The sequence below is a fragment of the Zea mays genome, chromosome 6 (genome assembly GCF_902167145.1).
Source record: "Zea mays cultivar B73 chromosome 6, Zm-B73-REFERENCE-NAM-5.0, whole genome shotgun sequence".
In the NCBI taxonomy this organism is placed as follows: domain Eukaryota; kingdom Viridiplantae; phylum Streptophyta; class Magnoliopsida; order Poales; family Poaceae; genus Zea; species Zea mays.
In genome coordinates, this window is record NC_050101.1 from 105,761,666 (window position 1) to 105,787,352 (window position 25,687).

General features: G+C 48.0%; 2 protein-coding genes across 11 annotated transcripts; one reads left to right on the forward strand and one right to left on the reverse strand.

Moving 5' to 3' along the window:
- Positions 1–16,817: 16,817 nt before the first annotated feature.
- LOC103629697 (ubiquitin-NEDD8-like protein RUB2) lies at positions 16,818–19,081 on the reverse strand. The gene is made up of 3 exons (XM_008650808.4): positions 18,725–19,081; positions 17,361–17,620; positions 16,818–17,248 (listed from the first exon to the last, which is right to left on the reverse strand). The coding sequence occupies exons 1-3, from the start codon at positions 18,815–18,817 to the stop codon at positions 17,140–17,142; spliced, it is 462 nt and encodes a 153-aa protein (XP_008649030.1). The 5' UTR covers positions 18,818–19,081; the 3' UTR covers positions 16,818–17,139.
- Positions 19,082–19,549: 468 nt separating this feature from the next.
- Positions 19,550–23,367, forward strand: LOC103631261 (phospholipase D Z). Of its 10 annotated transcripts, XM_020539366.3 has the most exons (8): positions 19,553–19,808; positions 19,882–20,055; positions 20,256–20,460; positions 20,721–20,922; positions 21,029–21,222; positions 21,644–21,797; positions 22,384–22,548; positions 22,690–23,343. In XM_020539366.3, exons 2-8 carry the CDS (start codon positions 19,884–19,886, stop codon positions 23,137–23,139), a joined length of 1,542 nt encoding a protein of 513 aa, XP_020394955.1. In that variant the 5' UTR covers positions 19,553–19,808; positions 19,882–19,883; the 3' UTR covers positions 23,140–23,343. The 10 variants fall into 10 exon arrangements, 7 of the variants coding, with proteins under 7 accessions (XP_035815984.1, XP_035815985.1, XP_035815983.1 ...); XM_035960091.1 differs by lacking the exon at positions 22,690–23,343 and adding an exon at positions 21,924–22,019 and having other exon boundaries at positions 19,550–20,055; positions 22,384–22,461; XR_004850231.1 differs by having other exon boundaries at positions 19,551–20,055; positions 21,924–22,548; positions 22,690–23,367.
- The last annotated feature ends 2,320 nt before the right edge of the window (positions 23,368–25,687 follow it).

Genomic DNA, 25,687 nt, shown 5'->3' on the forward strand with positions numbered 1-25,687 from the left:
TCTCCAGCCATCTCTCGGCCATCTTTTGCCCAGCTTTGAGTGATGAATCTGTTACCTATGCTTCGAGCTTTGGCTAGAATATCAACTAGGTCAGACGGCAAAAGGCTGAAGTTTGGCCTATTAACGACTCTTAGATGATTACATCCAACTTTGATGAAAGCAGCAGTCGTGCCACAAGAAGCCACTAGCGCACAGAAATCACCATGGCCAGTTATAACTTCGTCGAGGACGTCAACCTCTTTCTCAACACATCCAAGGGCCCCAGGAATATCTTTAGCAGAAAGGTTAACTTCTTCAGATACGGCTCCAATAAAATTGACGATACCCTTCAACCGAGCGATGCATTGAGTGGCAAAGCTAAAGCATTTATTCCAAAGAGTTTTGATCTTTTTGTTCAGTTTAAGATTCTTTTCAACTTCGGCCTTGATTTGTCGTGTTTAGCGCTTCGGACTCACGATTGAAGCGATCTGAGTTCCTTTTCAAAAGTCTTCGAGCTTCTTTCAGCTCTTTGCTCAATTTTTCATTTTGAGATCGAGCTTCGCCGAGAGAACCTTTGGCCGAAAGCAGCATGCTGTCTTTTTCCTTCAAAGAAGTTTCAAGCTTATTAATCCTCTTTTCCAAGCCTTCGATAACAAACTCATTTTTCCTGTCTTCGTTGTCCTGCTGCATTTTCAGGGCCTTGCTCAGCAACAGACTCTAAAAGACGAATAAAATTTAGATCCCCGTTACTGAAATACTTAAATCGGCATGATGAAAGAAAAAATAGTAAAGGAACTTTACTTTAAAATTTGAGTAAATAAGCTGTTTATAATGTGTTGTCTTCTGTAGCAGCTGATGTCCTTCTCTTGTTTCGGGAATCCGATGCTCTTTGATAATGTGCTTATAGTTTTAGCTTCGACACGATCGTGAATACATCCTAAAATCTCTTCGTCGACGTCGCCAAAGAGCATGGATCCGGGCTGATAGCCGCAAGATATGGCAAATTCTTTCAGTTCTGATATATCCTCTTTGTAAAGTTGTTGGCCGCCCAAGTGCCGAGATCAAAATTTTTATCTTCCGAAGAGGTCTCCTTAGTTCTCTTTCCCTTATCAGTAGATGTTTCGACTACGTTTTTCTTAGGAACCACATCAGATATAAGTCTGTCACTTTCTGACATTGTGGTAATGAGATTATCGATTTCAGGTGTAGCTTCATTAGCTTCGGCTTCAGCAGCATCTTCAGCTTCAGCAGGCACAATAGTTTTTTCGCCGAAGCCGGGGTCGGGGTCTATTCGATGGCTTGCATCACGTTCATCATTCGCCGTTTCTTCTGACCCCATGCATTTCCCTCGGTAGCCGAAGCGATCTCCTTTGACTGCAATAGGCTAGTCAGATTTGACCCTAGAGGACTTAGCATTGCGAACGGGATGGGTTCAGTCATTACCTTCAGAATTTCTGAAACATCAACAGAGGAAGGTGAATAAGGGTCTGCAGTCTTTTCTGGCACATCTTGTACATACATCTCTACAGGAGATATTCTAACAAGCTTTCGTTTCTTGGGAGCCGAATCCTTCGGCTGCGCTAGAATTTTTTTGCTTCTTGACAACCCTCTGATCCTCCTTGACGGACCGAATGGCCTACCTGTTCAAAATGCTAACAATCCTTTTTCTTTTCGCTCCTCTAGCCCCTTCGTCAAGTCCGTTGTAATCTGGATACTCAAAGTTCAAAGCATCCATCACCCCGATTCAATCTTCGTTTTTCACGGGTGCCAAAGGCAGCTGTCATCAACTGATCTTCTTTCTTCGTGTAGTTCCCGAGAATTTCATTGCACATTGTTTCTATCAGCTCCAACCATTTAGTGCAGGGTTTGCTGAATCTTTTTTGGAACTTAAACCAATAAGGAAGTCGTACAAGTTCATATTTTTTCCCTCTTCCTTCTTCTTTGGCATTCCCCACCTGCTAGAAGTTGGGAATGTTCTGTTTGCTAAATATGCTTGCACTAAGTCCCTAGTGCTAATGTGCTCCACCACGACCATAAATTCCACTTCGGCCAGTTGGTGAGGAGACCCCAACTGCATATTGAACAAGGGTCGAGTAATGCCGAAGTTCAGCCTTAAGGGACTCTTTACCATGCTCATGAGCTTCTCCCTCTTTTTCTCATCAGCCTTCACATAAAACCACTCATTCGTCCACCCGGTCGGCCATTTAGTGTGGTAGCCAATCACGGGGGCCTTGGTATCCTTTCGATATGCAAAATTGTAGCACCCGAAGTTCTTGTGCAGACCATCGGCTCTAGTCTTCGTCTGATAATGAAGTTCGTGCACTCGACAGAACCCTTCAGCATTGACACTTTTTCCTTGGCTTCGAAGAGCCCAAATTGTCACACCCGGTTTTAGAAGGCAAACCGAATGCGAACCATGTACGTGCCAGGATCAGTTATTCACGTACATAGCAGTTACATAACATGGACATCATCACACAGTGCTCAAAATAGTATTAAAAGGGAATAATAGTAGATTACATCATATGTCTGAGACGTCCATATAGTTCTTACAATAAATCAAAGTGCGGAAAAGAAACGTAGATAAACGCGGCCTTCACAGGCAGCCGACTGGGGGTTGCCGCTAACCCACACCTAGAACTCGTCATAGTCTTGGAACTCCTGGAAGTCTCCTTCCACAGCTTCATCTTCGCCTGAGCAGTGGTTGCAATGCTGACAACCTGGGGATGGGGGGGGGTTGGTGTGTAGAGCAAGGGTGAGTACACATCAACATACTCAGCAAGTATCATGTTTGGCTGTAGTGGACTAGCTTTATGTGGGGATAAGTCAAGCAGTTGCTTTTAGTTGGTCAGATTATTACTTACTAGTAGAAAGCCAAGTTTTAGCATTAACCCAAGTTATTAACCCGATGTACCCTTTCCAAACGGAAAGAATACCACTTACCAGCACCATAGTCATAACCAAAACCATCAATCTCATAACCACCTGTACCACAATGTCTCTGATCAAGTACCACTAATCACTGGAGCTCCCTTGGCCGCTCATAACCGCGAGCACGGCTGATATATCAGTTTCATAACACTCTGCAGAGGTTGTGCACTTTACCCACAAGTCGTGATTCCCTCTTGCCTCGGGCCGATCAAACCCTTAAACACTACCAAGGTGAACAGGCAGGGTCTCACTACGTAGCCTTTACAAAGATTCCTCGGGGCTGTAGCCGCCCGTTAGGTTTCCTAAATGTACCGCACTCCTCCCCAAGGGACGAATCAACCTTGGCAGAGCGAGCCGCATACACCGAGCCCCATTGACGGCACGACGGCGAAGCGAACTACACCCCGAATCCTCTAATTATTCAGCTAAGGGCACCCCATTCTACCCTCATGGTTGCACTGTTTTCCCGGGCGGTCATCCATAGAACAGGTCCTTACGGAGAGGCACTCGAGAAACCGCTCGAGTCCCCTTGAAGACCACAAGTATAACATCAACATAAGAAAGGGGAAAACAGCGTATCATAGATAATCTCATCATGTTCATTGATTAGAGTTTGAGCAATAGCATAGGACTAAACAATAATAATAATAATAATCCAACCCAGATAGGTAAACAAGGACATGGATAACAAAAGCTAGTTAATCCTTAGGTATAAATGTGTAATGCGGGAGGTGAATTAAAGAATGAATAGGACAGAGATAGGTCAAGGGACACTTGCCTCCACCAACCGACTGCTGCTCAGGGGCTTCTCCTGCGAGTTCCTCGGGCTCTTCAACCGGATCGTTCTCTATGCGAGCGCAAACATACATACATCCACACATTTAATACAAAAGAACAGTACACCATACAATAGAATGCAATAAGTAAATAGACGTTCCACGCGGGCTCGCGAGTACGGTTAAGAGAGAAAGAGGAAAAGACAGTCGAGAAACGATCACGTTACATGATTATAAATTAACCACTCGCTTAATGGAAGGAAATTTAATGTAGACACTATGTTTAGCGTAAAGTAAAGTCATGTTTCATGTCTAATTATTATCAGCAGGTGGAGATAAATAAAAAGATGGTCGCGCGGCGAGATGCGCGACAAAGCTCTCTAAAACAAATTAAGAAGTTAACGACTCGCCGTGCGACCGAGCACGCAACGAGACACTTCGCCTTAGTTACGAGGAGACGTTAAGCGTCGCGCGATGAAGCGCACGACGGCATACGTCGACTAAACTGAGTCCAAAGTGGAATGTCGCGTGAATACACACGCGGCGTTACACCTTAAACAACCTGAAACAAAAATGGATCGTCGCGCGACGAAGCGCACGACGCAACACAAGATAGAATCTGAATTTAGACAAATCCGTCGCGCGACGAAGCGCGCGACGCAACACGCTAATTAACGAATAATCACCGCGAGCGCGGGCGAGCGAAGATACGGTCGGGCGAGGCCGGGACGGGGGAACGGGCGGCCGAGCCGGGGCCGGGGCGGTTGAACCGGCCAGGGGGCGGTTGAACCGGCCAGGGGCGGCCGAGTCGGCCGGGGCCGCGCCGGGGACACGCCGGGGGCCGGAGGCCGCGCCGGGACCGCGCCGGCGAGCAGGGGCCACCGGGGCCGCGCCAGGCCACGCCGGGGGCGCGCCAGGGCCGCGCTGCGCGCGAGCAGGGGAGGAGCGGGGGCGGGCGGGCGCCGCCACGGGCCGGGACGGGCGGGGAGCGCCGCGCGGGGCCGGGGAGGGGCGGGCAGGGGGCCGAGCGGGGGGGGCCGAGCGGGGGCCGAGCGCCGCCGGGGAGGGAGGGGGAGGGGTCGCGCGAGGGGAGGCCGGGGACGGGCGCCGAGCGCCGCCGCGGGAGGGGGCGAGCGGGCGAGCGCCACCGGGGTGGGCAGCCGGGCGGGGCCGAGCGCCGCCGAGGCCGGGGGCGGGGACGGGGTCGGGCGCCGCCGCGCCGGGCAGGGGCGGGGACGGGCGGGGTCGCGCGCGGGCAGGGGGAGAGGGAGGGCGCGCGCGGGGGGAAGAAGAGGAGGGAGAGGGAGAGAGAGAGGAGAAGGGGAGGGGAGGGGAGCTCACCTCGGGGTCCAAAATCCGGTGATCGCCGTCTCCAAATCCTAGGGCACCACGGGGAGAGAGAGGTGGAAGAGGGAGAGGAGAGGTTGTTTGCGCGGGAGATCCAAATGAGAGAGAGAGAGGGGAGGGGGGCACATGGGGGGTTTGGGCGCCAGGGGCGCGCAGGCCGGGGCGGCCGAGCCGGTTGGGCTGGGCTGGACTAGGTTGGGCTGGGCCGGGCCACTTCGCGGATCGAAAACCCACGACGAGCGCGGACCACTAAATGGAATTAAATCGCGAACCGAAATCCGGAACGGAACAAGACGAACACTCATCATCAGACAAAGAAATGCGCTTCGGCATGATGCAACACCCATGACACTTAGGTTTTGGTTTATACATGACACGGACACCTGCCGCTATACTGGTTTGAAATTGGGAAGAAGGAGCAAACGGGGAAAGAGAAAAGAGAGTAACGCCCGAATTTGGTGAGAGAAAAGAAGAAAAAATTCTACCCCCAAATTCAGGGCGTTACAAACCTATCCCCCTTAAAAGAATCTCGCCCTCGAGATTCAGGGTCGGCTAGCAAAAAGCTCAGGGTATTTAGCCATCAGATCATCTTCACGCTCCCAGGTTGCTTCTTCCTCAGAGTGATGATTCCATTTGACTTTGCACATTCTGATGGTCTTCCTTCGGGTGACTCTGTCTGCAACCTCAAGGATTTGCACTGGCTTCTCAACGTAGGTCAAGTCCTCCTGGACTTCAAGACCTTCCACTGGCAACTGCTCTTCTGGCACACGCAAGCACTTCTTCAACTGAGACACATGAAAGACATCATGCACAGCAGACAAATTCTCTGGCAAACTGAGCTGATAGGCCACTTCTCCACGTCTTGCAAGAATCTGATACGGACCAATGTAGCGGGGTGCTAGTTTGCCTTTCACTCCGAACCTTCTGACTCCTCTAATCGGTGACACTTTCAGATAGACAAAGTCTCCGACTTCGAAACTCCGCTCTCTTCTTCTTGTGTCTGCATAGCTTCGCTGTCTTGATTGCGCTATCTTCAGATTCTCTCGGACCATCTTGATGTTCTCTTCGGCTTCAAGCAAAATGTCTGGCCCAAACACTTGCTTTTCTCCAGGTTGATCCCATTGCAACGGAGTTCTACAACTCCTTCCATAGAGCGCCTGAAATGGTGACATCTTCAAACTGGCCTGGTAACTATTGTTATAGGAAAACTCTGCATAAGGCAATCTCTTATCCCATCCGGACTGATCTTGCAACGCACAGGCTCTCGACATGTCTTCAAGAATTTGATTGGTCCTTTCGGTCTGGCCATCTGTCTGCGGATGATAAGCTGAACTGAAGTTCAGATGCGTGCCCAAAGCTTCATGCAACTGCTGCCAGAAATGAGAGGTGAACTGTGTTCCTCTGTCTGACACTATCTTCTTTGGCACACCATGAAGACAAACGATCCGAGACATATACAACTCTGCCAATACTGCACTGCTGTAGTTGGTCTTGACAGGTATGAAGTGGGCTGACTTGGTCAAGCGGTCCACTACTACCCAAATGGAATCGTAGCCGGCACGAGTGCGAGGCAATCCGACTATGAAATCCATACCGATTTCATCCCATTTCCACTGAGGGATCTGCAACGGTTGCAACAATCCAGCAGGTCTCTGGTGCTCTGCCTTAATTCTTCGGCAACTATCGCACATAGCCACATGCTCTGCGATTTCCCTCTTCATTCCGTACCACCAGAATTTCTTCTTCAGATCCTGATACATCTTCTCAGTGCCAGGGTGAATCGAATAAGCTGTCTCATGAGCTTCCTTGAGAATCAACTCCCGAATGGACTGGACATTGGGAACACACAAGCGGTCTTTGAACCATATCACGCCTTCTGCATCCTCTCGAAAATCTTTGCCTCTGCCATCTCGAATCAGTCGCCGGATCTCACTGATTTTCTCATCATTCTTCTGCGCTTCTTTGATTTCGTGCTCCAAGGTAGGTTCCAACTCAACTGTGACTCCTCGAGAATTGTTCAGAAATCCGAGACTCAGCCTGTCAAACTCTTTGGCCAACTCATAAGGCATCGGACGAGCGGCCATCAGATTGACTTGACTCTTTCTGCTCAAAGCATCTGCCACTACGTTTGCTTTGCCTGGATGGTAATGAATCTCCAACTCATAATCTTTGATCAACTCTAACCATCTTCGTTGCCTCATGTTCAACTCTAACTAAGTGAATATGTACTTCAGACTCTTGTGGTCTGTGTAAACATCGCATTTCTGTCCATACAGATAGTGCCTCCATGACTTCAGTGCGTGAACCACTGCTGCCAACTCTAGATCATGGATTGGGTAATTCTTCTCATGAACCTTCAGCTGTCGGGACGAGTAAGCCAAGACTCTTCCCTCTTGCATCAACACGCATCCCAAACCTGTGTAACAAGCATCACAATACACCGAGAAGGGCTTGTGCACATCAGGCAATACTAGGACAGGCGCTGTAGTCAACTTCTCTTTCAGCGCTTCAAAGGCCTCTTGGCATTTCTGGGTCCACTTGAACTCAACTTTGTTGCCTAGCAACGCTGTCATTGGTTTCGCAATCTTCGAAAACCCTTCAATGAATCGCCGATAATACCCGGCCATTCCAATGAAACTCTTGATTCCTCTAGCATCTGTTGGCGCTTTCCAGTTCAAAATGTCTGCCACTTTCTTCGGATCCACAGCCAATCCTTCCTTGTTGATTATGTGACCCAAGAACAGGACTTCACTGATCCAGAACTCACACTTGCTCAATTTTGCATACAACTGGTGCTCTCGCAATCTCTGCAATACCATCCTCAAATGATCTGCGTGCTCTTCTTCGCTTTGAGAATAAACCAGAATGTCATCAATGAATACCACCACAAACTCATCAAGGTAATCCATGAATACACTGTTCATCAAGTTCATGAAGAATGCTGGCGCATTGGTCAAACCAAAAGACATCACTGTGAACTCATACAACCCATACTTGGAAATGAATGTCGTCTTCGGAATGTCCGAAGGTCGGATCCTGAGCTGATGATAACCTGACCTCAGATCAATCTTGGAGAACACACTGGCTCCTCTCAACTGGTCGAACAGATCTTCTATTCTGGGCAAGGGATACTTGTTCTTGATCGTGACTTCATTCAAAGCTCGGTAATCGATGCACATCCTCTTGGTGCCATCTTTCTTCTCCACAAATAGGACAGGGGCGGCCCAGGGCGAGGTGCTTGGCCGGATGTAACCTTTCTCTGACAGCTCATCAATTTGCTTCTTAAGTTCATCCAACTCTGGTCCAGATATTCTGTAAGCTCTCTTAAAGATAGGGGCGGTTCCAGGAAGAAGCTCTATGGCAAACTCAACTTTCCGCTCTGGTGGCATACCCGGTAGGTCCTTTGGAAACACATCTGGGAACTCGGACACAACCTTGATCCTCTCGATTGGGTCTACTTCACTGCTATCAACAGCTATCTGATAACAACTTCCTTTCTTTGGCTCAGGCGAGACTAACTCGGTCACCACTTCCTCTCCTAGTGGGGACACCAACTTGATGGTCCTCTTATCACAACTGATAACTGCCTGATACTTATCTAGCCAATTCATCCCTAGGATGACATCTATTCCCTGAGTACCCATTACTATAAGGTTAGCGGGAAACGCTATCCCCCTTATTTCCACACTTATATCCAAACAAATGCTATCGGCTCGAATTCTACCACCGGCTGAGTCAATTTGAATGGGGGTTGACATGGTAGTAATTGGAAGATTATGTGCTTCTACCCACGATGCAGTAATGAAAGAATGTGTTGCTCCAGTATCAAATAACACTTCTGCAATATGGGAGTCGACTGGGAACATACCTACTATCATGTCGGGGGTCTCCTGAACTGCTTCAGCCTCCAAGTGGTTCAGCCTTCCATGATTATAGCGCGGCTGAGAGCGATTGCCTGCTCCAGACTGAGGCACATTCTGCTTTGCTGGGGCATTGGGGCCTGACTGCTGCTGGGCTGCCTTCTTCGGACATTGCATCACCCAATGGCCTTGCTCTCCACAGTGGAAACATGCTCTGTTTCCTACCTGAGCTGGTGCTGCCTGACTGTTCTGCTGGGTTGCTGGGGCAGGAAGACGAGGTGCCTGCTGATTCTGCCTCTGAAACTGACCTCCTGACTGATTGCTCTGACGGTTCTGGTACTGATGCTGAGGATACTGCCTTTGGAACTGCTGATGCTGAGGTGGACGCTGGTTCTGCCTGAACTGCTGAGGTTGATTGCCTGAGAAACGAGGACGATTGCTGCTTCCAGGCTGGGGTCCACTGATCTTGCGCTTACGATCCTCCATCTCCTTACGCTTCCTCTCTGTCATGATTGCTCTGTCAATCAGGTGCTGGAATGTCGGGAAAGTGTGATTCATCAGTTGGTACTGCAGAGGGTCAACCAAGCCTCTCAGAAAACGGTACTGTCGCTTGGCGTCGGTGTTGACATCTTCAGGAGCATAGCGAGACAATTGCAGAAACCTGTCTCGGTACTCACTGACAGACAATGGCCCTTGCTTGAGGGCCAGGAACTCCTCCTTCTTCACTGTCATCAGACCTGCAGGGACATGGTACTGACGAAAACTACCTCTGAACTCTTCCCATGTGATGGCGTCAGGGTGGGCATGGGTGGCGAGGTAAGACTCCCACCATGATTGGGCTGCTCCTCTCAACAGACGGGGACCATACAGAACCTTCTCCCTATCATCGCACTGAGCGGTATGCAACTCCCGCTCCACAGTGCGCAGCCAGTCTTCAGCATCCATGGGGTCAGAAGAATGAGCAAACGTTGGTGGATGACCTCTCATGAATTCAGCACGCTTGTCTCTGGGCATCTGAGGCATCTGAGGCTGAGGTGGGGTCTGCTGCTGAATGGCGGCCAAAGTCTGACCGATGGCTTGAACTGCCTGAGTCTGCATCAGAAACATCTGCTCGATGGACATCGGGGGTGGGGGCGGCAGGTGCTGCTGCTGAGGCACCTCCTCCTGTTGAGCGGCTCGCTCCTGCTGAGCACGCCTTCCTCCTCTGCGCCTGTTCTCTGACATCTGCAGAATGCAACCACACATCAGAACTGATCTGGCAAATCTTGCAGCATAAGAAAAGAGTAGAGGATTCTTCAACAGCACTGAACAGATGAGCATCTTCACTGATCTCCAACACAGACCACACAGCTTCTCAGATAAAGAGGAAAGTGGAATAAAAGGTTTCCCAACTATATAACTAACTTTATTAACATAATAGGTAAACCAAAATGCAGGGGATACCCACACTCTGGTGACAATCATTACAAAGATCCAAACCAAACATAGTTCATCATGACAAACATAAATGCACAGGATATAGCAAACTACCCTGTCTAACTAAGACTAACTAAGACCGAGACTAACGCTAAGGCTGAAGCTTCTATGTATATATATTTTGTATTAATTACAAGATCCAACTCTAACGATCTATGGTTCTAGAGTTATCTTGGTCTTGCAGGCGGGATTGCCATAAGACTGGTGTCCACGCTGAGGTGAGCGGTATAGGTGCTGAGTCCCGACGGGAGCGGGGGAACCATCCTCCAGGTGACGACGTTCCGCGCGCTCGGCCCGCAGCAGGGCGATCTCAGCACGAGCCCTACTCAGCTCGTCCAATGCATGGTTCAGCTCCGTGTTTAGCACGGCGGCTAGGTTGACTGTGCTGCTCAACCTAGGATTGCCCTCACCGACAGGTGAGACAATCACGCCTCCTGTGCTGCCAGATGGACGGCGGGGGTAATACTTCAGGTCAAGACCGTCAGCTACCCCACCGAAAACCGAGCAGTAGTGCGAAAGCGCACGCCGTGCAGCATCTTGCATGGCTGCCTCAGCGGAGTCCCGCTCAGAGATAGAATAGTGCTCTGAGCAGGCCTCTGCACCCTGGAGACTGTTCTCCGGGCAGCGCACCAAGCAGGTTGCCTCCCAGCGGTCCGGGTAGACCCCGCGACTGTGCTGGTAGACCACACAGTGATACTCGACGGACCAAGTATGCCGGTTAAATGCCCGACGTAGCAGGGTGTCGAGCGCATCGTGGAAGTGACACCCGCGAGCAGCGTCGCGAGTGATGGGTCGAGCAACCCATCCTTCCGGCTCATGGTTAGCAGAGAAGTCGGTGTCGTGGCTCGAGCTGTCGTCGCCACCTCCGTCGTCCGGGTCTCCTCCAGCAGCTACTCCAGAAGCTGGGGCGCCCGGTGGTGAGGCAGGGGGCGCCTCCAGAGGAAGCACAGGGGAGCAGCTCCTCACAGACTCTATCTCCTGCTGGAGCGAGAAAGAAGAGCCCTGCTGCTCCTGTCGTCGACGTTCCTGCTCCTCATGCAGGCGGTGGTGCAGTCTCTCCAAGTGGCTGGACTGTCCGGCCACGGGACGGCGAAGCGGACGCTCAGCAAGGCGGGAGGGTAAGAAGGGGATGACTGACTTTCGTGCAGTGTGTCTAAGTCGAGCCATCTACAAAAGACATCGCAAGCAAAATGGTGAGAACAGAATTAATATGACCAGCAAATGATGAATCATAAGTAAATGAAGGATTAGAATAAAACATGATTTTCAGCAAGGTATAGTATATAGTAGAACATAGGTTTGGTCGGTATGACCAACTTTTGAAGAGATATCAAAGTCAAGGCAGAGACAGAGGTCTATAGTCCTTAGAACGACCATTCTATTCTAGGTTAGCGGTCCTACAGTCAGCACGGCTTTGATACCACTTATGTCACACCCGGTTTTAGAAGGCAAACCGAATGCGAACCATGTACGTGCCAGGATCAGTTATTCACGTACATAGCAGTTACATAACATGGACATCATCACACAGTGCTCAAAATAGTATTAAAAGGGAATAATAGTAGATTACATCATACGTCTGAGACGTCCATATAGTTCTTACAATAAATCAAAGTGCGGAAAAGAAACGTAGATAAACGCGGCCTTCACAGGCAGCCGACTGGGGGTTGCCGCTAACCCACACCTAGAACTCGTCATAGTCTTGGAACTCCTGGAAGTCTCCTTCCACAGCTTCATCTTCGCCTGAGCAGTGGTTGCAATGCTGACAACCTGGGGATGGGGGGGGTTGGTGTGTAGAGCAAGGGTGAGTACACATCAACATACTCAGCAAGTATCCTGTTTGGCTGTAGTGGACTAGCTTTATGTGGGGATAAGTCAAGCAGTTGCTTTTAGTTGGTCAGATTATTACTTACTAGTAGAAAGCCAAGTTTTAGCATTAACCCAAGTTATTAACCCGATGTACCCTTTCCAAACGGAAAGAATACCACTTACCAGCACCATAGTCATAACCAAAACCATCAATCTCATAACCACCCGTACCACAATGTCTCTGATCAAGTACCACTAATCACTGGAGCTCCCTTGGCTGCTCATAACCGCGAGCACGACTGATATATCAGTTTCATAACACTCTGCAGAGGTTGTGCACTTTACCCACAAGTCGTGATTCCCTCTTGCCTCGGGCCGATCAAACCCTTAAACACTACCAAGGTGAACAGGCAGGGTCTCACTACGTAGCCTTTACAAAGATTCCTCGGGGCTGTAGCCGCCCGTTAGGTTTCCTAAATGTACCGCACTCCTCCCCAAGGGACGAATCAACCTTGGCAGAGCGAGCCGCATACACCGAGCCCCATTGACGGCACGACGGCGAAGCGAACTACACCCCGAATCCTCTAATTATTCAGCTAAGGGCACCCCATTCTACCCTCATGGTTGCACTGTTTTCCCGGGCGGTCATCCATATAACAGGTCCTTACGGAGAGGCACTCGAGAAACCGCTCAAGCCCCCTTGAAGACCACAAGTATAACATCAACATAAGAAAGGGGAAAACAGCGTATCATAGATAATCTCATCATGTTCATTGATTAGAGTTTGAGCAATAGCATAGGACTAAACAATAATAATAATAATAATAATCCAACCCAGATAGGTAAACAAGGACATGGATAACAAAAGCTAGTCAATCCTTAGGTATAAATGTGTAATGCAGGAGGTGAATTAAAGAATGAATAGGACAGAGATAGGTCAAGGGACACTTGCCTCCACCAACCGACTGCTGCTCAGGGGCTTCTCCTGCGAGTTCCTCGGGCTCTTCAACCGGATCGTTCTCTATGCGAGCGCAAACATACATACATCCACACATTTAATACAAAAGAACAGTACACCATACAATAGAATGCAATAAGTAAACAGACGTTCCACGCGGGCTCGCGAGTACGGTTAAGAGAGAAAGAGGAAAGGACAGTCGAGAAACGATCACGTTACATGATTATAAATTAACCACTCGCTTAATGGAAGGAAATTTAATGTAGACACTATGTTTAGCGTAAAGTAAAGTCATGTTTCATGTCTAATTATTATTAGCAGGTGGAGATAAATAAAAAGATGGTCGCGCGGCGAGATGCGCGACAAAGCTCTCTAAAACAAATTAAGAAGTTAACGACTCGTCGTGCGACCGAGCACGCAACGAGACACTTCGCCTTAGTTACGAGGAGACGTTAAGCGTCGCGCGACGAAGCGCACGACGGCATACGTCGACTAAACTGAGTCCAAAGTGGAACGTCGCGTGAATACACACGCGGCGTTACACCTTAAACAACCTGAAACAAAAATGGATCGTCGCGCGACGAAGCGCACGACGCAACACAAGATAGAATCTGAATTTAGACAAATCCGTCGCGCGGCGAAGCGCGCGACGCAACACGCTAATTAACGAATAATCACCGTGAGCGCGGGCGAGCGAAGATACGGTCGGGCGAGGCCGGGACGGGGGAACGGGCGGCCGAGCCGGGGCCGGGGCGGTTGAACCGGCCAGGGGGCGGTTGAACCGGCCAGGGGCGGCCGAGTCGGCCGGGGCCGCGCCGGGGGCCGGAGGCCGCGCCGGGGCCGCGCCGGCGAGCAGGGGCCACCGGGGCCGCGTCGGGCCACGCCGGGGCCGCGCCGGGGCCGCGCTGCGCGCGAGCAGGGGAGGAGCGGGGGCGGGCGGGCGCCGCCACGGGGGAGGGCAGCCGGGCGGGGCCGAGCGCCGCCGGGGCCGGGGGCGGGGACGGGGTCGGGCGCCGCCGCGCCGGGCAGGGGCGGGGACGGGCGGGGTCGCGCGCGGGCAGGGGGAGAGGGAGGGCGCGCGCGGGGGGAAGAAGAGGAGGGAGAGGGAGAGAGAGAGGAGAAGGGGAGGGGAGGGGAGCTCACCTCGGGGTCCAAAATCCGGTGATCGCCGTCTCCAAATCCTAGGGCACCACGGGGAGAGAGAGGTGGAAGAGGGAGAGGAGAGGTTGTTTGCGCGGGAGATCCAAATGAGAGAGAGAGAGGGGAGGGGGCGCATGGGGGGTTTGGGCGCCAGGGGCGCGCAGGCCGGGGCGGCCGGGCCGGTTGGGCTGGGCTGGACTAGGTTGGGCTGGGTCGGGCCACTTCGCGGATCGAAAACCCACGACGAGCGCGGACCACTAAATGGAATTAAATCGCGAACCGAAATCCGGAACGGAACAAGACGAACACTCATCATCAGACAAAGAAATGCGCTTCGGCATGATGCAACACCCATGACACTTAGGTTTTGGTTTATACATGACACGGACACCTGCCGCTATACTGGTTTGAAATTGGGAAGAAGGAGCAAACGGGGAAAGAGAAAAGAGAGTAACGCCCGAATTTGGTGAGAGAAAAGAAGAAAAAATTCTACCCCCAAATTCAGGGCGTTACACAAATATACACGCTAAGTCTAACATTGGCATTGGGAGTCAGTTGATGTAGATAAATTTCAAACTTCTTCAAAACTTCACTGATCATCTCATAAAGGGGAACCGAAGTCCTGCCATGAAGAAGCTTTTGAAGACTATGACTTCATTCTCTTTTGGCTCTGGAATCACCTCCTCTCTAGCAAAATGAACCAGTTCGACATCATTCTCTCCAAAGTATCCTAGTTTCTTCATTAAAACTAGATCCTCTGCCTTAATTGTGGATCTCCTAAATTCGATATGGCTGGGTTTGCTCAGGCTTAGGATATTGCCATCATCTTCATCTTCATTTTCGCTATCAGCTTCGCAACAGTTTGTTCAGCTTCGGTATCAGCAGCACCTTCGGTGATAGTTTCTTCTTGCATAACCAATCCAGAACGCTTCATCATCTCCGAAATAGGAGCTGTCTTAGTAGTCCTAGCCTCATCTCCCTCATGGGCCACTCTAGCAATAGATCTTACTCTGGCCATTTCAATGTTCAGTCTCTGACAGACAAAGTATGCTTAAGTGTTGAAACGTTTGTCCGAAGCGTAAAGCAGCAAGCTTCGACTTCAGTAAAAATTTTCAGCAGCACAATGGTGCAATAGCAATGAATGCTACGGTAACTTCTCACCAACTCGTCTGTTTATATAGCCTTGCAGGAGAAGAAGTCGAATCGCCAAGACGCACATACTAGCTGATTGGTGGACCGGTAAGCGCTGTGAATTTTATATTCGTTTTTAATAACAAGCTCAGGGAAGGTGTTTTCGGACCTTCGGCGTTCCGAAGCCTTCGTACTTTTCGCGTATCGAGCTCATTATGAAAAAACAATCTAGCACCACGAAGGGGCTACTGTTGGGGGTCTTCTTCTCCGCCGAAGGTCCTTAAGACAAAGGTATCACTGGCAAAGTGATATTGAGGATCCTCTCTGCCGAAGGTCCTCGGGACGAAGATATTATCTAAGAACTATAATTGCGAATACCGAAGCTTCTACCGAAGGACGACAACTTCGGCTTAAGGTGACGACGAAGGTCAAGCATGGCGCTGAACCGAAGAGGAAAAGAATAGTTAATCCCTGATGACCTATGTTACGATTTTGTATACAAATTGAGGTCATAAATGTATTTTTACTCGGGCTGTGTCCCGTGCTATAAATAGGTGAACAGTACCCCGTACTGTTCACACTGGATTGTAATTGCTCTCGCGTCAACACCTTCGAACAGGCAGAAGGTATCAATGTATTATAAATTATGTTAATGTTTATATGTATATTACGAGATACATATGTGTATGAACAAATGAATTACATATATCATCTCCATGGATTCTTATTCTCATAAATCATGAAGGCATGTCCTTCATGACCTTCGTCTGAAGATCATTATATCCAAAAGGAGATAATGCTTCGGAGGACGAAGGTACTTAATCTTTAACAATTGTGTTGTCTTGTTCTTGATTCACAACATTTGAGAACAAGTGACCAACACTATCTCATGTCTGACTTTCTTAAAACAATTATGGAATAACTTTCTATTTTCACCATTTCAAAAAGCAAAACAGGATCCAAGATACTTCCAAAACTGGACTACACAAAAGCAAAAGCATCTACTTCTAAAAACATCTTTTGCTCCGACCTCTTAGATTGGCTTTTAGCATTTTAGAATCAAAAGCAACAGCAAAATGCCCAACCAAATACTTCAGGCCACCCGAGTTATGAACTTTGTTGCCAATTTGTTCGAGTTCGACCGATACGATAATTTGTGTGTTTAAAAAGTTTAGTCTAGTTAAATCGACAATAGATTCGGATTAGTTTGTTTAATAGATGTAGGCGCTGGCTCTTTAAATGAGATGGGCACCCGTGGAAGACAACCATAATACAAATTCATGCCTAGATTAACAATAACAGCAAAAGCCAACATCCCTTTTCAACCAAAATAATTCAAATCAAAGAAAAATGATTCAAATCAAAGGGACATGCATGGCAAAAATGAGTACATTCTTACTGTGCGAGTGATGAGGAAAACCAAAAATTAGATACACACACAATTTATTTAGCCAACAATCTTAGTCTGCAAGTGATGAGAATTCAAGGGAACCAGAAAATAGACCACAACACGATTGATGTAGCCATTTAGGTGAAAGGGCAGACCGGGGCAATAAGAATGAGTTGACAACTGAATGAACTAGTTCAAGCATTTCTTAAACAGTACAGATGACACCTGACTCTAGTAGTCTGCTAATCACATGGTACAATCAACCACCCAATACAAGGCTTCAATTCTGAAACAACTCCATGTAACAGATACCATAAGCAGAAACTACAAGAACTTTTTAATCTAGCAACCACCCCTCAGAGCAAGAACAAGATGGAGCACTGAACCACCTTCAATGTTGTAATCCTTGGCAGTTTTGTCATCAGCAAGTTGCTTCCCAGCATAAATGAGCCTATGCATGGAACATTTTTATTAGGACCACACAATGCTAAAAAAGATTACAAGAATTTGGAGCTTAGAAAAAGGTTTCACATTCATTTAGATTTTGGGGGCAAGTAGAGTACCTCTGCTGAATAGGTGGGATGCCTTCTTTCTCCTCAACACGCTCCTTGATCCTATAAATTGTGTCATTGGGCTCGATGTCAATCTCGATTTCCTTCCCAGTTAGTGTCTTCACCTTGATCATAGTTCCACCCTTGAGCCTCAAGACCAAAGGGAGTGTTGACTCCTTCTGAATGTTGTAATCAGCTAAAGTTTTCCCATCCTCCAATTGCTTGCCAGCAAAAATCAGCCTCTGGTGGTCAGGCAAAATGCCCTCCTTGTCCTGAAAAATACAAAGTCAGATACCCTGCCGAGTTAGAATGGCATTCTTTCACCTGTCTCTGAATCAGTGTTACTTAAAATTGATTATCACAAGTTTTGGAATTTGATTCACATTTAAATGCACTTGGCAAAACAAATGATACATGAAAAATGATCACACATGGACAAAGGTGTGGGATACAAATATTGAACATGGACAAGTGTTAGCAAATAAAATTTACTTGAGCATGGACAATGTTATCCAAAGCTAGCTCCGATTGAGGTTTTTGACTAGGCAATTTTTTGTTCACCAGAAATGACTCAAAGTCGGCTTTTATTTCCTAAAATGTGTTTGAGAATCTAAGCAGCAGTTGCACTCCAAAAACATAAGCGAAAATAAGGAATATCTCGCTACTTTGCAAATCCTAACAGAGGATAAGAAACATGTTATTCCGCAATGGGACCGGGTTACAAGTAAGATCAAAGTCATGGTTTTCCTAAACTAAGTCACATAGTATACAAAACGAAGTATTACAAAAAAAGATGGCTTGGCCTTTAATTAAGTAGCAACCATGATGCAATATGGAGGCCTCCATTCCAAATTGTAATTTGTTTTGGTTTTTCTAGGATCTAGGTGCATAGTTTGTGCTACTCAAAACGACTTACAATTTGGCAATGAGGGAGTAAAAGCCATAAATAGTGATACTCAGTATTAGTATGGGGTCAACTCTTTACATTCTTATTATGAAAAGAATTCTATGCTAGGTGCTTGTGGAAATATTACATCTTCCATAACCACATAACAGTTTATAGGTACTAAATTTCCTAAATTTGTTTGTTCATCACAACGAATAAGGCTTAAGTGTCGACAGTACACGGCACGATACCAACCAGCAAAAAATTACCATAAGCGCCAGTTATGAGGAGAATCTTCATACTTCAGCCAATAGACACTATCCCAAGATCTATTTCCCCGCAAAGGGTAAGAACCGCACTAAAGGAACTACCAAATCGATGAAGCAATCAACACGACTACTCCGATGTTATCACCGATCACGAAGGACACAATTCGGCTACGAATCGGGAGTCGTAGAGGTGAACAAGGGGGAGGGGAGGGGTGGCAGACCTGGATCTTGGCCTTGACATTATCGATGGTGTCGCTGCTCTCGACCTCGACCGTGATGGTCTTCCCCGTCAGCGTCAAGATGAAGAGCTGCATCTCGTTGGCTACGACCCGCGGTCTGGGGCTAGGGTTTACGGTGGCCTACCGCGTGAAGTCGCCGAAGCAAAAGTCCGAACCGAACGAGGAGGGAGGCTCTCGCAGTGTTGATTAAAGAAGAATATGATGATTGAGGAATGAGGAAGCGAAGAGGGCGTGTGGTTGTTTTGCATATTTGCACCTGGAGGTGTTCATGTTCGCATCGAGGTCCTCCGTGTCAGGTTGCGGCCGCTGCATGTGGGCCCCAGTGCCATCTCCGATTCGAAGCCAGGGGACTCGGGGGAGTGCCTTTCAGCTGTCATGGGCACGTGGCTGCCAGATGTAGTGGACCGTAAAACAAGACTTATTTGGGCCTTGTATTGGCCCAGCTGTCCGGAATTTCGAATGGTATCGCAGACTAGGCTGATCATGCCTGATGTAAAATCACCCCGCTCAATTTCAACAAACCCTATCCTACTTGTTTCTATTTCTATGTATATCAATTACTCACTATAGAAAAATACATATATCTTTTATTCTAATTATACAATTACTTTAAATAGCCATACACCTAAGTGTACTAGTCTATATCGCAGGTGCTTGTCCACTGGTTTGTAGGGGAAACAAAAGAACAGATTTGCTTGCACTCAAATATAGTAGTAGTAATAGTAGGCTGGAGTGTACTGTAGACGGAGAAAGCTGAACGAATGGTCCCACTCTATCCAATCCATACGAAGAGAATATGCTTGGCCTGAACAGTGGACATCCGTCACGTTTGAACGGAGCGAAAAAATCGGAGCAATGGAGGCGGCATCTTCGGCCACGGATCCACCGCCCATGGCGGCGCGTTTCGTTTCTCCGTTACCTTGTCAAAATATATCAACCGGTACAGCCGTGCAGGCGCAGTGCGTTGACCTGGTGGATCTTTGATCTGTCCATTTAAATTTGGCAGGTGTAATTGTCATTTTAAAATTTGGCGTGCGGCATGCATGATTACTGATCACATAAACAGGTTTGACCCTCCGATTCGAGTTCACTTGCACACGACTTCACACTCTCCCTCATAGTTGGGCTGACGATACCAGCCATGCCCTCCTCCCTCCATCGCCGCCGGCTCCTCCTCCTCGTCGTCGCTGCCGCCGCGCTGCGGGGGGCGCCGTTGGCGGACGCCGGCGCGGACACCTGCAAGGCGTGGTTGGTGCAGTCCATCCCCACGGACATGCCGCACCTGAGCCGCATCCCCGGGGTCCTATCCACGGGTTCGTCTCTCTCTCTCTCTCTCTCTCTCTCGTCTATGGGGGTTTGCCAGTTTGGGGAATGGGGAGTAGGCGTATGCTGAATTGGTGATACATAGCTGGTGATGGTGGTAGTGGGTTTGTGAAATTACTAATGCTTCTTGCAGCCGTCACTACGTATATCCATCCATTGGGCTGCTGATTTCTGTGGGTCCTGACCTCAGGAGATGTGCTCCAGTGGCTCTCGGGGAATGCAACGAAGAGTCTGGACATCCTTGCGCAGTACTGGCAGTTCTTGCCCCAGCCGAACAATCCGAAATCGGGGGACTACGGGTTTTCCGAGAGTGACATGAGGAGATTCGGGGCCGATGAGGGCCGCCGGGTTTACAAGGCACTGGAAAATGCTGCAGACCGTAAGATCAAAATCAGGCAAGTATCGAGTATCATACTTGAACTGTCAGTTTCTATAATGTTGGTGATTATTACTTAACCATAGGATGATTGGAATAGTAGTAGAGTATGTTGGAACATTGACATATAGTTATCGGCCAACAGAAAAACTGGTGTCACAATTGAATCACAAAGAAGAGAAGTGATAAAGCAAACAAGCAAAACATTTATAAATAACTAAACAGTGTGTCCATGTAGAGATTTCGTTTCTCTATTGACAAGCTGTGGTATCATTTCAGGATTGTCCAGCACTCTGGATTTGCTCCTGATTTTGACCAAGAGAGCGCAGACCTGGCTGCAGGAAGACCAAATGTTGAGAACGCAACCGTTCTTTTCGAGGACTGGTGGGGATCTGGTGTTGTGCACGCAAAGGTCTGGATATCAGATAAGAAGGATGTGTATATAGGTTCCGCAAACAACGACTGGAAATCCCTTACTCAGGTATATCCGACAAAAAAAAACAGGCTCTGCTAAATTTGCAGTATGGTGTTGAGAAAAAAAAACAATTTGGTAAACCTGTGTGGCACTACTTTTACATGCATTGCAGGTTAAGGAGCTTGGGATTTATTTTGCTGGTTGCCCACAGATAGCAAAAACTGTGGAGGTCTATTTTCAAAACCTGTGGACGCTTTCAACCCTCAACTCAACTTTTTACACCAAACAAGCCTGGGATACGCAGTGGCAAGTTTCTAGAAAGGTTCCATGCTGGTCTCATTTCCTACAGCCCAAAGAAAGATGCAGGTTTGCATCTCCCTCTGCAGGTCACATGCAGCGATCTACTACTTAGTGCACAAATTTGAAGGGGAAAAATGGCTGGTACATAGATGGCAATAAATTATGTACAATCTAAGCACACAATTTTGAAGGAAAAAAAATGGCTGGTACATAGATGGGAAATAAATTATGTACAACCTATCCATTAACCTATATTGTCTGCATTTATCTTAGTGCTGATCCATCTTCGATTCTGAAAATGCTCGGTACATACGATCCTTTATACCTTTGTCACTCATCTTTATAATGATTCAGTGGCTGCTAATTACTTATTAAATCCTGTCTTGTGGCTCCGTCAAATGCCTTAAAAATATTCAAGCATGGTATTTTCCTTTTAGACTTTTTTTGCTAGATCAAATAAAGAGATTTATTCTTAATGTGCGAACAGGTCACCCATACCACTTTCAGTTGACATCCCATATGTAGATGGATATCCAGCTCTTGCAAATCCTGAAATGATTGATGTTTCGTTTGAAACCCCTGGGTACAAGAAACCTACTCAGGAGCACTACTTGAGCTACCTTTCCTTTGCGCCACCTGAGGTAACTTTGTAGCACATTATAGACATCTAGGTATTGCTAGTCCGTAGTCTTCAGTGTATCGATGCTTTTGTAAACTAACTTTTAGTGTAAACTCATTGATATTCATGGTGATATGTACTTATGCAGTGCATATTCAATGGAATTTTTCAGTGTGCGAGGATGCCAAGTTTGTTTGTCTACATCATCTGGTTGGCCTAAGAAAAAAGTCATCTGACTGACCTTGTACTTTCACCCATACATCAACATTTTTCATATACATACATTAAGTATTCATGTTTCATTACCTTAACTTATATGACATAATTTTTCGTAAACATTGAATTAAGACATGCAATATAATAAGGTGTTGTTTGGTTTATAATTTGTAACGTAAATGGTAATGGGTAATAGGTTTGAATAGACCGGTATCAGTTTTTAGTGTGGTCTCTGATTACGGTTGGACTTAAACAAACATGATTTAACGTTATTGGTTACTCATCATATTACAATTATGTGCAGCACCTAAAAGATAACTGGTCCCGGGGACTAATTAATCTAGTAAGTAGTGCATTTCGGGACGTTGGTTTCATCTTTTCTTGTTTCACAGGTGACATTTGGCAGATTCCAAGCAGATGAGCAGGGGTGGGTTGACACCATCAAGTCTGTTAAGCTTGGGGGAATTGTAAGAATGAATACCATGGATTGGCTTGGGCAGTCACAGTATGCTACCCAAACAGTCTACTGGTCATCTTTATCGTCAGCAATCTCAGAGGTATTCACAACTGGATCCAACATTTGACCCTGGCAAAAAAAAACCCAGATTTGCTCTCTTTTCTGAAGGTTTTTCTTCAATCTACCTCTAATTAGCAACAAGGCAGTGCTCTGACACCAAGGGTAAACTGACTCTCGCCAGGTAGTATTCTCAAAGAACGCGACCGTGAGGCTACTCGTCGCCTACTGGGCGCATCTCATCCCAAACACCGAGAAATACCTGAAGAGCCTACTGTACTCCAACGTTCTCTGCGCGTCTTCGGCGTACAACCACTGTGGCGGCAAGGTCGAGATCAAGTACTACGTGGTTCCTGGGCACAACGAGACCGGACCTGCTCTGTCCCAGGGCGGCGCCGCGACGGGGAACCGTTACCCTGGCTTCACCAGGGTGAACCACGGCAAGTACGCCGTCAGCGACGTGAGGGCGAACGTCGGCACCAGCAACCTCATCTGGGACTACTTCTACACCACGGCTGGAGTCAGCTTCGGGACATACAACCCCAGCATTGTCGCGCAGCTGCAGGATGTCTTTGATGCGGACTGGTATTCTCCTTATGCCGTGCCGGTTGAACCGCTGGAAGAGTCTGTGTAGGATCAGCTGAGAGTCCAATCCTCTTTTGCGTGTGTGTGTGTTTGGGGTTGGGGGGGGGGGGGGGGGGGGGGGGGGGGGGGCACACATAGCCAGACATCATTGTTTTGTTCTGAGAACTGGCAATTGATTCCTAAATGTATAATTATAAATGTGAATACTTTCCGCTGAAATGGAAAGGTACACGGACACTTTTGAGGAGTAGTACAATTTTGTTTCCAGATTCTTGAATGCAGCCTGAACTGATCATTGGTTGAGTGCAATGTGCATCCATACAGTTTCTGTACTGACCAATGCTTTCCCTGATTCCCTGCTTGTCTGATGGCTGCTCGGCGGCGTGTCATCTTCATTCATGGTCCAATGGCGATGGAGGGAACAGGAAACAGGCATCGTTTTCCTGTAGACGCCGAAGATGTCGTCGGTCTGGCTGGCCCAAGCAAGCAAGCCCAGAGCAGCAGTCGCGATCTCAGGTGACACGAAGCTGACAGCTAAAGCAGGCAAACACGAGCGGCGAGCCTGCGCGTGTTGTCCCTAACCACCCCAACGACCGGTGGTTTGTGGGTCGCAACGCAACCAGGAACATGAAGCCACTTGTACCGTAGCTGTTGACAGAGGAGCGGCGCTAACGAGCAGCAAGTGCAAGAGCAAGATTTTATTATCGGCGGCCCATCTCAGAAAGAGTCGCGCAAGGATTACATCGTCAGAAGTTTTACTCGCATACGCTGTCATCAACACATTCAAAAACCCTAAACCCTAAGCCCTGGCTCTAACACCTCGCCATAACACCATCAACGGTAGTAGAACTGTAGAAGAGTATCTCTTCAACGACCATGCTAGAGCTCGAGAAGAGGTAAAAGACATTCTTTGGTGCAACGACACAAAGAACAAGTCTTCTCCGACTAGGGAAAACAATAGGAGAGACACCAGGAAAAACAACAAATGGTGAGCAAACGACGTGATAGCAGCCACAAAGTAAGCATGATAACAAGCGTATGAGACAGACAATAGAATGGTATGCTTGACAAACAATGTCTCTTTCATCCCCGACACAGGCACACAACTCAGAATTGCTGTGGTCTGCATTACTTCCTCCGTAGAGGTACTCAGGTACCCAACCTAGAAGAAAAAAAATAGGGATCGAGATCAATATAGAAAACATGAATGTCTTTTTACCTCTAAGGGGTGTTTGAATATGCACTAGAGCTAATAGTTAATTCGCTAAAAAAATACTAGTGGAATTAACTAGCTAATAAATACTCTCTCAATTCCAAAATAAAATTTGTATTGCCCTTTTAGTATTCTTGGTCCTACCTGTCGGGGCCAAACTCTATTGTACGTGCTCCCCTTAGTATATAAAAGGGTGGGCAATTGCGTAGCATGGGGAGGATACACGGGACCGGACTCGAGCCCATCCAGGGACTCCGGGACGGGACATTCACATTTGAATCCCCGTGAAGGCATCTCCAACCAATTCCAAGACAGTACGGGTCGATGCTTGACCTTCGGAGTCTGAGGTTTGTCATCGCTCAAATGGTTAGGTCGGCTCATTCCTTCTGCCCATAAGGCAACATAAGAATGAACTCTTTGCAATAGGATAGCACTTATCTATGGACCAGCCCGGTGAGGCCCGCCCTCATAAACCCAGTCTCTGGTAATAAAGAAAGAATTGGCTCTCAGTTCAGTCCTTATGCATTGGTTCCATTGCCATGTTTTTAATGCATGCCATTCATTCTACCCCCACTCAAGATTCTCGCTTCTATTGTTATCATGAAGTCTGAGTTATGTAACTAGTTTATCGCTTAGTTTGTGACCCCCCCCCCTTAATGTTGAACAGGGACCGAACTGTTGTGGACTAGGTCCAGGGGAAAAATCCATGTTCTCTGGGGTAGCCGCTTAGCTTAGTTTTGTACTGTAAGCCTACACTCTCCACCACCCTATAACAAGTGACCTAGTACTTAGTACTGGGTCCCTTAAAGTTCGAGCCATGTCCAAATTTAAAGGCTGGATCCCGAAACTCTGCTCGACAAGGTTTAGTCACATGATTCGATAGATTGAGTACAACAAAGTAAGGATCACGAGGGTACGTTGCTAAGCATCGTTCCTGAACTATACTCAGGAACGACTCACTGGTATAAAGGTAGCCCCAAACATTTGGGACTACCACCTAAAGAGCCTTTATGCAAGGGGTGTAGTAGAGGGAAATTCTTGTCTTCGTGTCAGGCTACACGTATGTGTGGGCCAGACCATTTTTGACTTTGCAGCATTAGCGAAGTGCCACCAAGCAAGCCACTCGACATGAAAACCACAGGCATAGAGCTGCTCCTCAGGACTGACGTATCTGAAGCAAGGTGTAGGAATGGCCCCACCTATGGGTTCGCCACCTCACCCGAGGTGGCCCTAGGGCCCTCTATCGGTACCCAAAACATGGGATACTGCTCATACTAGGTTTAGGCGGGACCCATGTGGCTATCTGTAGTCATAGGATGGCGAGCAGTCTACTCCAACTTAGAGTTTAGGCTAGACGAGACCACTAGCGCCATCACCCGCCCCG